A 16,425-nucleotide genomic window follows, 5' to 3' on the forward strand; every position below is an offset into this window, starting at 1 on the left:
TTGTCATGCACAGAAGTTAGTAGCTCTTTATTGCACTGGAAACATCAAGAATAAAACAGACAGCACCCTCACTTCCTCCCTCCCCACCAAACAACATAAAATTTAAACAGTGATTATTATTCAGATCACAACCACAAGTTCCCAACCCCACCCCCCAAAAACCCCAGTAACAATGCAGCAGGGCACACTGGCAAACATGTCCCAAATGAGGTCCCCTCAAGCCTTATCTAGACCAGAGAGAAGCAGGGGCCAGGCTTTGCTCCATGAGCAGGGAGGTGAGGGGGGGGGGACTTTAAATATATTTTAAAAAATATATCCTTGGATTTTTTTTTTTTTTTGCAATTACATGAGCTCTAGAGTCCCACATACAATGTTCGGGTGCTTGGGTTAGGGTTTGGGTCCTGCCCATTTGAGCAGAGATTATTATGCCTCTAAAATGTACAAGAGTTAGAAAAGAGAATGCCTATCCCATACCCCTTTGCCTTACCTCCCTTTGTCCCACCTTCACCAGCTGACTCCTCTTGAAGAGCAGAATGAGAGGCAAAGGGGTCTGTCTGGCACAAGAGTGCTAAGGATAGAGAAGGAAGCTCACCTTAAGAAGAGAGGGGCTGGATAAATGAATGGGCATTGAAGGAAAAGTAGTTGCTTGGTCATATGCTGATAGGATGTCAGAGCTGGAAGGAAGCTTAGAAATCTAGTTCAATATGCTCTAGTTTTAATCGTTGGAGAAACCGAGGCCAAGAAAGGTTAAGAAATTTGTCCAAAGTTCAGCTAAGTAGCACACAGCTGGGACTAAAAATTCAAGTTTTTGTGTTTCTGACCCCAGCTATGATTCTTCCTATTGTTACTCTGCATTGATGAATGGCTATGCTTCTAGGGGATGGCCAGAGAGCTCCATGGTCAGAGTAGGTAGGACTAACAGGGGTCAAGGGCTTCTACTGCCCTCAAGGAGCTTGAGTGAAGACTGCCCCGACACTCATCTGCTATGTGCCACTTCTCTTCCATCTCCAGGGAATTCCTGGTGTCACTTTATCTGAGCTAGCCACCAAGAAGGACCAAGATTCAAGGCTCTCCTCTAATCCCCAGTCAGGGAACTTTCCTCAACACATCAGTGAATGGGCTTGGGGATAGGGAGTGGGGCAGAGAAATGACCCCAACAGAAGAGAGTCAGGTTTCCTTGTCCCCACAAACTCTAACTTATCTATAGGGATTACAGCCTGAGCTGAGGGTGACCCAGAGGGGTGGGCCACCCCATTACCTGAGGGTGATTAATTGGGGGAGGGGGAAGGGATGATCCTCACATATGCAGACACAAACATACTCATACATGCCATTATTCCAATGACACTAGGATCTAGAATCACAGAATCTCAGAGCTAGAAGGTACATCAGAGACCTTCTAGTCCAACTCATACCTGAGAAGGAATTCCCTCTATAACATTCCTGACAATTGGTCATCTAATTTATACATAAGGGCCTCAGATGACAGATCTCATTGCCTCCCAAAGAAGCACATTCCGCATTTGGATGGCTCTAATTATTAGAATATTTCCCCCCTATAAAGCCAAAATATTCCTTTCTGCAACTCCTTTTCATTGTTCCTAGTTTTGTCCTCAAGAGCCAAATAGAATAATCCCTACAGATATGTGAAGACAGAAATCAGATATACCCCAAGCCTTCACCAAATTCAACTTGGCCAATTCCTTATAACCATCCTTACATAACAGGATTTTAAAAGGCATTCAAAAGACACAGGGGCACGTGTGAAGTTGGAAATGACATAGCCACCTGATTCCATTGTGAGCGGATTTTCCTGCCCATCTAACTGTTTTGGAAGTTACTATTTAAAGCAACTGCAGGGGGCAGGGAGAAGAGGGGTAGAGGACAACTAGTCCCCAAGCCTATAAGGCACTAAGGGGTGGGGTGACTTGGCTTTAGAGGGGGTAGATGGACAGGAGGATGGCTGTTCCTAGAGTTCTATTTGGAACAGACATGGGGACCATTCTTTAGTTTTCTCATCTAAAACTGAGGTGACCATTCCTGCCTCACCTCCTGCAAAAGGCAATTTGAAAGATAGAATCAGATAACAGATGTATAAACTCTTTGATAAAGTAACAGATCATCATTGGCAAGGGAATAAACATCCCTATGGCTCAGTTTGCTAATGTGGACTAGAACATTAGGACTGGAAGGAACCTTGAAGCTCATTTGGGCCAACTGCCTACTCTACCTTCATCTTACAAATGAGGTGATTAAGGCCCCCAAAGGTAAAGAAGCCAGATAGGGAGTCTTTCATTGAGCCAAAACTAGAATCCAAGTGGGAAGGGGGAGGAGGAAATCCAAAAAGATAAATCATAAAATTCCAGGTTTCCTTCCACTGTCAGGATACCAGGTAGTTGTTGGGATACCTAGAAAGGATTTGGGGTTGGAGGAAGGAAGGAAGGAAGGAAGGAAGGAAGGAAGGAAGGAAGGAAGGAAGGAAGGAAGGAAGGAAGGAACGAAGGAACGAAGGAACGAAGGAAGGAACGAAGGAAGGAACGAAGGCAGGAAGGAAGGAAGGGGGAATAAAAGAACCCCTCTTCTCTTCAGTATCTAAGAGGAGTCTAGAGTTTCTCTAGTGGACCCCTCCCAATCTGCTCAGGGTCCCCTGGGGGACCAGAGGTAGGAGATCATAAGCTTTAAAATAGTAAGGAACTTCAGAGATCATCTGATCCAACCCCATCATTTATAGACAGGGAAGCAAGCTTAGAGAAAGGAAGTGACAAGCTCCTGCAGCCTAATCCATTGGGTCGATGGGATGGTGAGCATTTATTCTGGGACAAGGGAAACAACATATGATTAAAAAGTTAGCCTGGGAATAGTGGGCCCTGAGTAAGCTTGAAGGAAAGCAGACTGAAAAAGTTCTGGTCAACTACAGAGCCCAAGAATACAGTCAGGGAGAACGGAAGAGCTTTCAAAAAGGGAAGAAAAAAAGGGGGGGACCATTGGTGAAAGACCATTTAGATTGCAAGAACTAATCTGGGGAGCCGAGTGAGAAACCAGAGACATTCTCTTACCTGAACTCCTGGAAGATATTCCCAATAAAACACTGGGATTTGGGACCAGTATCTGCTCACTGCCATAGTCAATGGTACCAAAGGTTGGCTAGACTCTGACTCTGACTAGTGCATTTATGTATTCCCTACCTATTTACCCCCTACCTCAGTGCCTTACAGAAGAGACCTGTAGAGCAAAAAAGGACCATGACTTAATGTGCTGGCCCAGTGATTTTGGGAATAACTCTTGTTTAGTCCTTCTTTCCTCTGTTTTCAGTGATCCAACTCATATCCCCAGGAGCTCTAGTTATCCTGCCTCTAGCTATAGCTGGTACCTTCTTCTACTTCCCCATCCTTGGTGACACAAAAGGACCCAATGAACCCAAAGGTGCTGAGGAAGGACCAGGGGATTGAACACTGTCTGTCATTCTGCAGATCTCACTCACATGGAAGTCAAGCAGGGAAGACTCAGAAAATGCCCAGACTGGAAATCATTTGATAGTCCTATGTCTACCCTCACTCCACATGCAGGACTCATGTGGAGGTCAGTGGGCTGGATGGGAGCCATCTCCCAGAGCTCAATCTTTGACCCCTCATTGGGGGGCCCTTCCTCTCCCAAGATACTCAGGAGAAATGATCTTTGCTCTGGCAAAACATGGCCACACAAAGTCTATGAGACACAAGAAAGGCAGCAACACAATTCCAAATGGAACATGAAGAATACAACCTTTTTTCTTTTTTCTTTTTTCCATTTTTCTTTTTTTTCTTGTCCAAAACACATGATTGTTTTTGTCAATAAATTTACTGCATATACAGTGTTAGGTCATGCAAGGAACACAGTGCAGACACAGCCCTGCTGGAAGGGCCAGGGCATCTTACGTCAGTCAATCCAGGGAGAAAGGGAAAAAAACCAAGGGAGAGTAAGAGCAAGAAAATGCAGGAAACTGAAGGGTGAAATAAACATTAGAAATACCATCAGACCCCATGGGGAAAGGCCACATAGCATCAGGCTATGTAGGGTCTCTCTGACCTCTCCCATCCACTGCTGGAATGCCCTGTTAAAGGTGAGGTCAAGAAGGGTCCACTGAGCCACATAGATGACTTGGCTCTTCATAAAGGTCCAGGGAAAACTTCTGGTGGGGATCCAGGAGGTCAAGACATTTCTCCATTTGGCCAAGTTCTCCCTTGTCATTTCTGACATCCTTCATGGCCAATTGTGGTCAGATGTAGCCAGCTGTTTCAATATTCACATCAGCATGCAACGCTTCTCCCAACTCCAACTATCTCAGCAAAACAGAAGGGAACCCAGGGGGGCTGATGCATAGGAGAGGGTAGAAAGGAGAGACTCCCCCAAGGATGAGAGGTAGTGCTCACCTATACCGCAGACACCCAGTCGTTACACATTTAGCTTCAGAAGTTAAGGGAAAAAGAGAGAAAGCGAGAGAAGTGAAAGAAACAACTACCCTACCCTAACCCACCCTTCCCCCAAAGTAATAAGATGTTTAGCTATTACATAAAGACCCATTTCAGCAAATACATGAAATCAATTTCCCAAATACACAGAAGTTTGGATATCAAAAGGCATGCGGTCAAAGTAGAAGAGATTCCTAAAAGTTGCTTTTAGCTTTTCTTTTTTCCCCCCAAAAGATGATCAGCTTTTCTCTCTCAAGTGTTACTAAACTCAATCTATGCTGGAAGAATGGGTTCAATGAAGTCAGTATTTGAAGCAAACGGCCCCATCAAATCAAAAGGAAACGACAAGTACCCTGATCTAGCACCAGTGTTCTTAACACTGCTTGTTTTCCCAAAAATAAAATAAATAAACAAATAAAGTACATTTCAATTTTCAGAGGGAAAAAAAAGGCAAAAAGAGAACAGCAGGAGAGGAGAATGACAACTCACTAAGGGAAGGAGAGAACACAGAAGGGAGTGATAAAGGCAGTACCTGTATTTGGATACCCAAGGCAAAGAATCTGGCTAATTCATGCTCACAGCCAGATTCCTCAGTTTCCCTTCTTTGCCATAAATGACCTTCTCTATTGGGTCAGCTGCCCTTCTCCTAAAAGTGCCTCAAAAGAGAGGCAGGAACAGAGAAAGCTCCTGAGACATCAGGAGGGCTGGCAAGCAAAGAACTGCTCACTATGCTAGCTAGCAAACAAGGTCTGGCATCACCATGGAACAAGCTTGATTTCCCATCTACCCATCTCTACAAAGAATGGTAGACTGTAGGAAATAAGCAACACATCCGGCAGAGAAGAGTGAGCACTTGGGAAATTATTAGCTCCCAAGCTTGGGGTGAGGAATATGGGTTGGAGATGGGGGTGGGGGGGAATGGTCCCTCCACATTATTCTCTGTCCCAAGTGTTGGGAGCAGCTGACCCAGGCAGAGGAATGCCAGTCTGGACCCCTGGGCCTGGCTCATGCACACAATCAAAAAATTAAATGACAAAGCAAAACAGAGAGAGAGAAAAGGGAAAAAGAAAAGTAAATAAGTAACTGTGGCCGTTTGTTCTCTGGTGCGTAATGGCTTGAGTCGGTTGGCAGATTTTCTTGGCTTTTGTGAAGAACTTGGTGGTGGTGGTGATGATGATGGTGGTGGTGGGAATTCCAGCACATGGTAGAACCAGCAGCCACATGCCACAGATGAAGAAAGATGGATCTCCGTGGTGCAGCCAGGGAGTATACAATCTGATCACAACTTCAACTGAAAAATAGAAGGTGAGGAATTAAGAGAGAAGAGAGAGGATGTTCAGGGTGATAATAATAGGTAATTTATGCTTAAGATTATAGACAGGAATATAAATTTATAGCTAAAAGAGACCTTAATGTCCTTAAAGTCTGACTCCCACACACATATTTTGTAGATGAGGAAACTGAGGCACAAAGAAGTATGTAGGTAATATGGTATTCACCAAGTCACACAAATCTTCCCTGTTTCTTTTTTTTTTAATAATATTTTATTTGATCATTTTCAAGCAGTATTCATTAAAGACAAAGATCATTTTCTTTTCCTCCCCCCCAAACCCCATAGCTGACGTGTGATTCCACTGGGTATCACATGTGTTCTTGATTCGAACCCATTGTCATGTTGTTAGTATTTGCATTAGAGTGTTCGTTTAGAGTCTCTCCTCTGTCATGTCCCCTCAACCGCTGTAGTTGGGCAATTGCTTTTCCTCGGTGTTTCTACTCCCACAGTTTGTCCTCTGCTTATGAATAGTGTTTTTTCTCCTAGATCCCTGCATATTGTTCAGGGACATTACACCGCTACTAATGGAGAAGTCCATTACGTTCGATTGTACCATAGTGTATTAGTCTCTGTGTACAATGTTCTCCTGGTTCTGCTCCTCTCGCTCTGCATCACTTCCTGGAGGTTGTTCCAGTCTCCATGGAATTCCTCCACTTTATTATTCCTTTTTGCACAATAGTATTCCATCACCAACATATACCACAATTTGTTCAGCCATTCCCCAATTGAAGGGCATCCCCTCGTTTTCCAATTTTTGGCCACCACAAAGAGTGCAGCTATGAATATTTTTGTACAAGTCTTTTTGTCCATTGTCTCTTTGGGGTACAGACCCAGCAGTGCTATGGCTGGGTCAAAGGGTAGACATTCTTTTATCGTCCTTTGGGCATAGTTCCAAATTGCCCTCCAGAATGGTTGGATCAGTTCACAACTCCACCAGCAATGAATTAATGTCCCTACTTTGCCACATCCCCTCCAGCATTCATTACTTTCCTTTGCTATCATGTTAGCCAATCTGCTAGGTGTGAGGTGATACCTCAGAGTTGTTTTTATTTGCATCTCTCTGATCATAAGAGATTTAGAACACTTCTTCATGTGCTTATTAATAGTTTTGATTTCTTTATCTGAGAACTGCCTATCCATGTCCCTTGCCCATTTATCAATTGGAGAATGGCTTGATTTTTTGTACACTTGATTTAGCTCTTTATAAATTTGAGTAATTAAATCTTTGTCAGAGGTTTCTATGAAGATTTCCCCCCAATTTGTTGTTTCCCTTCTGATTTTAGTTACATTGGTTTTATTTGTACAAAAGCTTTTTAATTTGATGTAGTCAAAATTATTTATTTTACATTTTGTGACTCTTTCTATGTCTTGCTTGGTTTTAAAGCCTTTCCCCTCCCAAAAGTCTGACATGTATACTATTCTGTGTTTACCCAATTTACTTATGGTTTCCTTCATTATGTTTAAGTCACTCACCCATTTTGAATTTATCTTGGTGTAGCGTGTGAGGTGTTGATCAATTCCTAATCTCTCCCACACTGTCTTCCAATTTTCCCAGCAGTTTTTATCAAATAGTGGATTTTTGTCCCAAAAGCTCGGATCTTTGGGTTTATCATATACTGTCTTGCTGAGGTCTCTTGCCCCCAGTCTATTCCACTGATCCTCCTTTCTGTCTCTTATCCAGTACCAAATTGTTTTGATGACTGCTGCTTTGTAATATAGTTTAAGGTCTGGGACTGCAAGGCCCCCATCATTTGTGTTTTTTTTTTCTTTATTTCCCTGGATATCCTTGATCTTTTGTTATTCCAAATGAACTTTGTTATGTTTTTTTTCTAAATCAGTAAGGAAATATTTTGGGAGTTCAATGGGTATGGCACTAAATAGATAAATAAGTTTGGGTAGGATGGTCATTTTTATTATATTGGCTCATCCTATCCATGGGCAGTTAATGTTTTTCCAATTGCTCAAGTCTAGTTTTAGTTGTGTGGAGAGTGTTTTGTAGTTGTGTTCATATAGTTCCTGTGTTTGTCTCAGGAGATAGATTCCTAGGTATTTTATTTTGTCTAAGGTGATTTTGAATGGGATTTTTCTTTCTAGTTTTTGCTGCTGAGCTGTGTTGGAGATATATAGAAATGCTGATGACTTATGTGGGTTTATTTTGTATCCTGCAACTTTGCTAAAGTTGTTGATTATTTCAATTAGCTTTTTGTTTGAATCTCTAGGATTCTTTAAGTAGACCATCATGTCATCTGCAAAGAGTGATAACTTGGTCTCCTCCTTGCCTATTTTGATGCCTTCAATTTCTTTTTCTTCTCTAATTGCTACTGCTAGTGTTTCTAGTACAATATCAAATAGTAGAGGTGATAATGGGCATCCTTGTTTCACTCCTGATCTTATTGGGAATGCATCTAGTTTATCCCCATTGCAGTTGGTATTAGCTGATGGTTTTAGATATATATACTGTTTATTATTTTTAGGAACGACCCTTCTATTCCTATGCTTTCTAGTGTTTTTAATAGGAATGGGTATTGTATTTTATCAAAGGCTTTTTCTGAGTCTATTGAGATAATCATGTGATTTTTGTTGGTTTGCTTGTTGATGTGGTCAATTATGTGGATGGTTTTCCTAATATTGAACCAGCCCTGCATCCCTGGTATAAATCCTACTTGATCATGGTGGATGACCCTTCTGATCACTTGCTGGAGTCTTTTTGCTAGTATCCTATTTAAGATTTTTGCATCTATATTCATTAGGGAGATTGGCCTATAGTTTTCTTTCTCTGTTTTTGACCTGCCTGGTTTTGTAATCAGTACCATGTTTGTGTCATAAAAGGAGTTTGGTAGAACTCCCTCTTTGCTTATTATGTCAAATAGTTTGTATAATATTGGGATTAACTGTTCTCTGAATGCTTGATAGAATTCACTGGTGAATCCATCAGGCCCTGGGGATTTTTTCTTAGGAAGTTCTTTGATGGCCTGTTGGATTTCATTTTCTGATATGGGATTATTTAAGAATTCTATTTCTTCTTCTGTTAGTCTAGGCAGTTTGTATTTTTGTATATATTCATCCATATCACCTAAATTGGTGTATTCATTGCCATATAATTGGGCAAAGTAATTTTTAATGATTGCCTTAATTTCCTCTTCATTAGAGGTGATGTCCCCCTTTTTGTCTTTGATGCTGTTAATTTGCCCTGTTTCTTTCTTTCAACGACTATTCTTTTTTATTTTTTAAACCCTTACCTCCGTCTTAAAATCTATGCCAAGGAAGACAGAAAAGCAGTAAAGAGCTAGGCAATTATGGCTAAGTGACTTGCCCAGGGCCACACAACTAGGAAGTATCTTAGGTCAAATTTGAATTCAGACCTCTCCCAACCTTGTCTCCCATTTCCCAGCCTGGCTCTCTCTCTACTGAGCCACTTAGCAGCTCCCTGACAAAGGCTATTCTTCCAAGTTTTCTGGTTCATAACCTAAGAGCCGTCCTTGACTCACTCTCACTAATCACCCATTTTTAACTAGTTGCTAAATCTTGCCATTCTATCTCCACAACATTTCTTGTATCTATCTTTCTTCTGTTCACACAATCACTACTTTAATTCAGCATCCTCTCACTCTGTCACCTGTTGCCTAGATACTGCAACATCCCCCTAATTGGCCCCCAACTCAAGTCCTTTCCCATTTTGGTCTATCCTCTCCTTAGTTGCCAAAGGAGTTTCCTTAAGCTCAGTTCTGATTAGGTTACCCAAATATACTCAAGTAGCTTCCTACTTGCTGATTCAGCTTCAATTTACCTTTCCAGCCTCACTGTCCAACTCAACTGGTCACTTTTCCTCACCCATGTCACTCTGTCCCATATCTGATTGGGTATAGGCTGTTCCCCAAGCTTGGAATGTATTCCTTCCTCACCTAACCAGCTCCAGGACCACCTTCTACCTCCTGATCCTCCCCAATGCTAGTGTCTTTCCATCCCACCTACCTTATGTTTATTCTATTTATTCTGTATATACTTGGCACATTTCAAAGGTCTCAGTGTAGCATTACACTTTAATAGCTAGGTGACAGAGTTGATAGTGCACTTAGCCTAGAATCAGGAAGACCTGAGTTCAAATTTGACTCAGGCAACTATGTGTGTGACTTTAACTGCTGTTTGTCTTGCTTTCCTCACCTGCAAAATGGGGATAATAACAGCACCTACCTTGCAGAGTTGTTGTGAGGATCAAATGATATAATATTTGCAAAAAAAACACTTAGTATAGCACCAAGCACATCATAGGAGCCATATAAATGCTTATTCCCCTCTCATTCCCTCCCTAAAGCACTTAGCATAGTGCCTGGCCTACACAACAGGCACATAATTAATGCTTGTTCCCTCCTCTCCCTCCCCAAATAGAATATAAATTCCTTCTGAATGGAGAATGTTTTATATTCCTTGTCTCTGTATCCCCAGGGCCCAGTACAAAGGCATTTAATAACAAGGTCTGATTGACAGGTTAAAGTGTATGAGGCAGAAGTTGAACCCAGGTACATACTGCTACAAGTCTTATCTTCCATGGCATTGTTATTGTTGTTCAGTCATTTTTCAGGCATGCTTGACTCTTTGTCACCCCATTTCGGGTTTTCTTGGCAAAGATACTGGGGTGGTTTGCCATTTCTTTCTCCAACTTACTTGACAGATGAAGAAACTGAGGCCAAGAGGGTTGAGTGACTTGTCCAAGGTCATACAGCTAATGTTTGGGACTGAATGTGAACTCAGGTCTTCCTGACTCCATGCTCAGCCAAGTATCCATTATACCACCTAGTAGCCCTATCTCCTGGGATCAATGATGGTGAACATTTTAGAGATGGAGTACCTAAATTGCAACCCTCACACCACATGTGAGATGCCCCCCCTTACCCAAGGCAGGGGAGGGAGGAAGTGCTCCCATTGGGCTGCTGGGCAGAGGGGAAGGTCATCAGAGAAATGTCCTCAGGCACAGTGAAGAGGAGGAAGGGAGCAGTCCCTTCTGGCACACATGCCATAGGTTTACCAACATGGTCCTACGGTATGCTGCCCCTCAAAAAGGCAGTGTTTAAAAGTTTGCAAAGTGCTTCTACCTAAATAATTTCCTTTGATCCTCACAATATTTCTTTGAGATTGATATTAAAAATATGTTATTTTCATTTTACAAATGAGGAAATTTAAGTTTTGAGGGGTTAAACTGCTTACTCAGAATTGCCCCAATAATAAGAGTCTAAGTTAGGATTTCAACCCAGGATCTGGGTCCAGCTCTTTCCATTGTGCCACAGCTTGTACCTTGGACAAGTTGATAAGGAAGGACATGGATATGCTTCACTCCTGTATGTATCTAAATTTGCATAAAAAACTCTGGATCTAAATTTGCATGAGTGACCCTAAATCCTACCTACCCAGTTATTTGCTGGAATGTTGGCCACAAAAGATTAGTTATAGGAGTAATAATGTTAGCTAGCATTTATATTATGTTTTTAGTTTTACAAAGCATTTTTACATGTTATCTTATTTTTTCTTCTTAGCAGCCTTCTGAGGTAGGTATTCTTATTATCCCCATTTTGTGGATAAGAAAACTGAGGCTTAAAGAAGCTAAGTGACTTGCTGGACTCCCACAGTTAATCTAGCAAGCTTCCATGTTCATAAAACCTCTGATGACTAAACCCCCTCCCCATTCCCCTTCCCTGGGGCTATGCGTAGAGTGCAAATGTTTGATTAAATGGTTACATTTATCCATTGTGGAAAAAAAAAAGGTCCATGTCTTTCTACCCACTAAGCTATAATACCAAGAAAAAAAAAAGATCACAATCAACATTTAACGAGCTTTCTTTCACATATATGGTTCCTATACCTCTTCCTAGATCCTGAATATAGTCATTCCCCCAACTTTCGGTGCTTGGTCCCCCTCTCTCTCTGTGGACAGTCTCCCTTGGCAATCTCACTCATTCCCACAACTTCACTTATGTTCTCCATACAATGATTCCAAAGTCTTTCTACCTCTTACTGACCTGCCTCCTGACTCTAGACCCATATCCTCAACTGCTATGGGACATTTGTATTTGCACATATCCACAGCCTGGTGCCATCCTGTCTCATTCTACTTTCTACTCTGTTTAAAATGGACAACTGGTCACTTCCTCTACATATCATCATATATTTTCCCAACTCAAAGCATGGGCCCATGTTATTCTCTAAACCTAAAAGGCCACTGCCTCCCAACCCGATAGATAAATTCCTTACCTATCAATATTAGAAAGCCCAAATCAAAAGCTGCCCCTTCCAGGATGATTTCCTTAAAATTAGAGTTGGTAATTACCTTTCAGACTTCACTCATTTAGCCATTTGAACCTCTCTAGTGAAAGCTATATATGTATATAACATATGTATACACACATATTTACAGTAGGACCTCATTTTATACAACTGATATAGTCTAAGACCCTTCACAAAAAATCAAAGCATAATAGCCAACCAGTTTCTTAACCAAACACACCTAGGCACTTCATGACTTTTCTTAGGCTTATCAGGGCTACCAGCATCACTACAATTGTACTCTTTGGGGCTGTTATTAATAACTATATAGTATTAAACAAAGAGAAGCACTCTCTGATGTGGACGCGACTTGTTAACGAAAGAACTCTGGAAAAAACAGATGTGGGAGCTAATGTTTGGAGCAGAACAATGCAATCCATTTTTAGAGCAAAAATGAATGTGTTTGGGTGAACTACTGTGAATTTTTAATTAAAATTTTCATTTTATATATTTTTGCCTTTTTTTTTGGATTGGCATGTATACTTCAATTTGAGTATGTAGACTTCAAGTAAAATGAAGTCCTACTGAGGCATGTTTTATTGAATTCTGTGTATATATTATGGCTACCTTCTAGCCTATGAGTTCTTATGAGGGGAGAAATCATACCTCATCTAATCTTCATGTCTCTAGGCAAGGATACAGCGGGCCTCTTAGTAGGAGGTCCTTAATAAATGTTCCTTTGAATATTGCCATTTAAAGGAATTGTATAGTGAACCCTTTTTGCATAGTGAAACAAGTTTTTTTATAAATTCAGCTACACTACTTAGTTGGGTCAGCTAGACAACCCAATGGATGGAGCTCTGGGTCTGGAGTCAGGAAGACTCATCCTCCTGAGTTCAAATCCCAGACATTTACAAGTTATGTGACCCTGGGCAAGTCACTTAACCTATTTGCCTCTGTTTCCTTATCTGTAAGATGAGCTAGAGAAGGAAATGGTGAACCCCTCCAGTATTTTTCCTGAGAAAACCCCAAATGAGTCAGACAAGCCCAAAAAAGGATAAAGCAACAACTCAGTAGCTCTGTGACCTTAAGGAAGTCATATCACCTTGTGGAGCCTGCTTTTCCTCAAATGTTAAATGGAGATAATGACTACACCACCTACATGACTGATTGTTGTGAAGCAACAAGTTGACATTTGTGTTCCTTAAAGGACTAAAAATGAAATGTGTGTTCATCATTATGTGTCTAGGTAGAGAGAGTACTTTACCAACATCAAGGCATTAAATTCTTGTGAATCGTTATTATTAGGTGGCTTGGGAGGAGGGGAAGGCGGAGATGTGGGGGAAGATAGGGGTGGGAAGGGGAGGGTATTGAAAAGCCACAGAAGTGTGACCTCTGAACATTTTTTGGAGGGAAATAAAAGACAACAATCGGAATAGTTCTACTATAGAAAACATGTTTGAAATGTAGAACAATTAGACATGTATTTTTAATGTCAACCGTATAATTATTTGGGCTAAACCAACAGGATTCATAAAAGATAAGGCAAATGCCTTTTTCTTTTTTAGCTGAGTTTGGGAGTATGAAGGAGTAAGGAAGGGTGGAGTGCAGCTTTTATAAATGTTCCTAAATTCTAGTTAGCTTTGAAAATCCTAAAATCCTGTGGGGGTTGGACTCTAAAACAGACTCCCCAACAAGGAGATGTGGGTTCACCTGGCTCTCCCACATATTGTATGACCTTTGACAAATCCCTCAAACCTCTGGGGTTCCCTACTTTGTAAAATGAGGGGATTAGAATGTCTAATCTCTTCCAGTTCTGAAATTCCGTGTCCCACGATCTGAAAAGCATCTGGGGTAGTAGAAGGAATACAGAAGACCCTGCTCTGGTGATCACTACCTGTGTGAGTCACTTGATCTCTTAGGGCCTTGGTCTCCCTAGTTGCAAAATGAGGGGATTGAATTCATAATCCCCTCTCAGGCCTTTTCTGCTTTAAGTCCTATGATCTCATGTCTAAGATCCCTTCTATCTCTAACATTCTTTGTCCTAGAGTCCCTTTCAGTTCCCACACTGTATTCTAAGGTCTCTTGCAGTATAGTGATTCAGTGTTCTGAGTTTCCTTCCAACTCTATAGATTCGTTTATATATTTATAATGTGAAATATTATATATAATATATATTTAAAATATATAAAATAACATCTTACAATATGGCTTATACTTCCTGTCTCACACAGAGTTGCTTCAAGGATCAGATGATATAGTGACTATAAAATTACTTATTAGCTACAGAGATCTAGAGAAATGTCAGCCATTACAGTGACTTCAATTATGATTATTTCTAATTATTAAAAATAATCTGAAGAATTATAGACTGTTTTGATACTGATGCATCCTAACCTAATTAGAATGACTGGGTCCAGGGAAAGTGGTTCTGTATTAGCAGAAGATTGCCTATCTGGGAGATAATGACCTAGATTTTGCTCCAATATCCAAGCAAACCACAGCTACCCTTCAAAATCCACCGCTGGGAAGTCTCAACATAAGGGGTAGCCTGACATGAAAGGAAGGAGGGGGAAGAAAAGAAGGGATCTTACTGTGGTAGGACTGAAGGTGCTCCTGATCTGTGGAAGTGGACGATCTGCCATTTGCCATCCCGGCGGTGCCAGATGCGGGTCTCCTCTGACTGAGCAGTGCGAGGGATCCCACCAGCATCCACGTACTGTGTGATGCGGATGTAGGCAATGCAGGCTGACTCATCACCCATCAGGTGAATGTGGGGGTTCAGGATGGTAGTATGGACAGGCTTGCTGTTCCTGGACCACACTGGAAATCAGGCAGCAGGGAGTAAAGGTGAAGAGAAAGAGAGACAAGGAGTAAAAGTGGAATGGAGCCATGGGATTGTACATGTATTGAAAGACCCTAAAGTTTTTCATCATTCTCTTTCTTTCACCAGCTCCCCCCCAAAAGCCCCTAACGGAGGAGACCCACTGCTTCCATTAGTCCAGAGTTGGAAACTCAACCATCAGGCCCTATCTTGCTCCTCAGACATCTGGGAATCAAGGAAAACTTTCTAGGGGACATAATACCCTCCCATTAGAGAAGTTTCAGGGAACTGAGACCACTTTATCCCCAGAATGCTCTTCATGAGTGTAGAGGGGGCAAAAAGTTTAGGAAGAATTACTACTGTAGAAAAATACTTTTCATGTCAAAGGAAAAGGTTTCTCTGCAACACATGAGGCAAGGAACACATCATCCCTGCTTCAACATCAGGCTGGTCTGGATGGCAATATTCACATAGATCCCCACAGCTCAAAACAATAGCATCTCACAGTTGGAAGGAACTTCAGGAAGCATCTAATTTAATCAACCCTTCACCCAGTGCATGATTCTATTCTACAGATAGATCCTTGACAGAAATCCACACAAAACTAGGAGGATCCTTAGAGATCAGCTACATCAATCCCTAATATTTTTCAGGTTATGACAACAATTCCCCTTTCCACTGCATTTTCTGGTTTGTAAAGCACTTTGCTCATAATCCCATGAAGCTGAAAGTTCAAGTACTCCCCATTTTAAAGAGAAGGCAGCTGAGAATCAAAGGAATAATTACTTGCTCAAGTTCCCATGGTGTGCTGCAGAGCCTAGACTGTAGGCTAGAACTTCTGACTCTCAGTTCAGTGATCTGCCTACTGTGTAACACTCTGACCCTTAAGGAACTAGGGGTTCCTGGAATTGTCCTTCCAGGGGCAGGACAGGACTAGAAAGGAGTGTTCAGGCAAATTAGCATAGAACCATCTATGAGAGGCCAAAAAATTGAACTTTAGGTAAGGTTGAACTTTAATAGCCCCAGAAAACCAAGTCCCAGAGGATCTCTTTGGCTTTCCACCAATGGCAGTATATATGAAAAAAACTAGAATCTTTTGCTATTAGGGTGAAAGATGGTTTTTATTTCTCTCTATTTTTTCATATGGCCATGATAGAATGAAGGCTTCCTGATTCACTTTCCTATGAAGAAGAGATAGCATGGGTTAGGGGGAAGGAAGAGGGGAAGATACTGAGATCAGAGAAAGATCATTAGCTCAGAAGCTGAGAGATGAGTTCTAACCTTGCCTGCCTCTCACTGGCTGGGGGTGGTTAGATAAATCACATATCTAAGTATGCTTCTTCTTTAAAATGTGGGTAACCATACTTATCCCACCTACCTCACAGGGTTGTTATGAATAAATCAAGCAATCATTTTTCATATTTGTTTATTTATATTTATTTAACAATTTCAAATATGATTTTATATTGCAATGATACAAAATATATGTTTATTAAGTACCTACAATATACTAGGTTCAGTACTTAGCACAGTGTCTGGCATATAGTAAGCACTTAATAAATGTA

The 16,425-nt window shown here is 41.3% G+C and overlaps 1 protein-coding gene across 3 annotated transcripts in view; it reads right to left on the reverse strand.

Moving 5' to 3' along the window:
• CAMK2A (calcium/calmodulin dependent protein kinase II alpha) overlaps window positions 1-16,425 on the reverse strand; it is a 99,008-nt gene continuing 82,583 nt past the window's right edge. For 2 of the 3 annotated variants that reach the window (XM_007473867.3, XM_007473866.3), the window contains 2 exons: window positions 14,631-14,859; window positions 1-5,739 (listed from right to left, as the gene is read on the reverse strand). In XM_007473867.3, coding sequence (XP_007473929.2) covers window positions 5,736-5,739; window positions 14,631-14,859 — 233 coding nt within the window. In that variant the 3' untranslated portion in view covers window positions 1-5,735. Of the gene's footprint in view, window positions 5,740-14,630; window positions 14,860-16,425 lie in introns of those variants that run through there. The other variant, XM_016428195.2, reaches the window with a different exon arrangement.

This window comes from Monodelphis domestica, chromosome 1, assembly GCF_027887165.1.
Source record: "Monodelphis domestica isolate mMonDom1 chromosome 1, mMonDom1.pri, whole genome shotgun sequence".
Lineage (NCBI taxonomy): Eukaryota > Metazoa > Chordata > Mammalia > Didelphimorphia > Didelphidae > Monodelphis > Monodelphis domestica.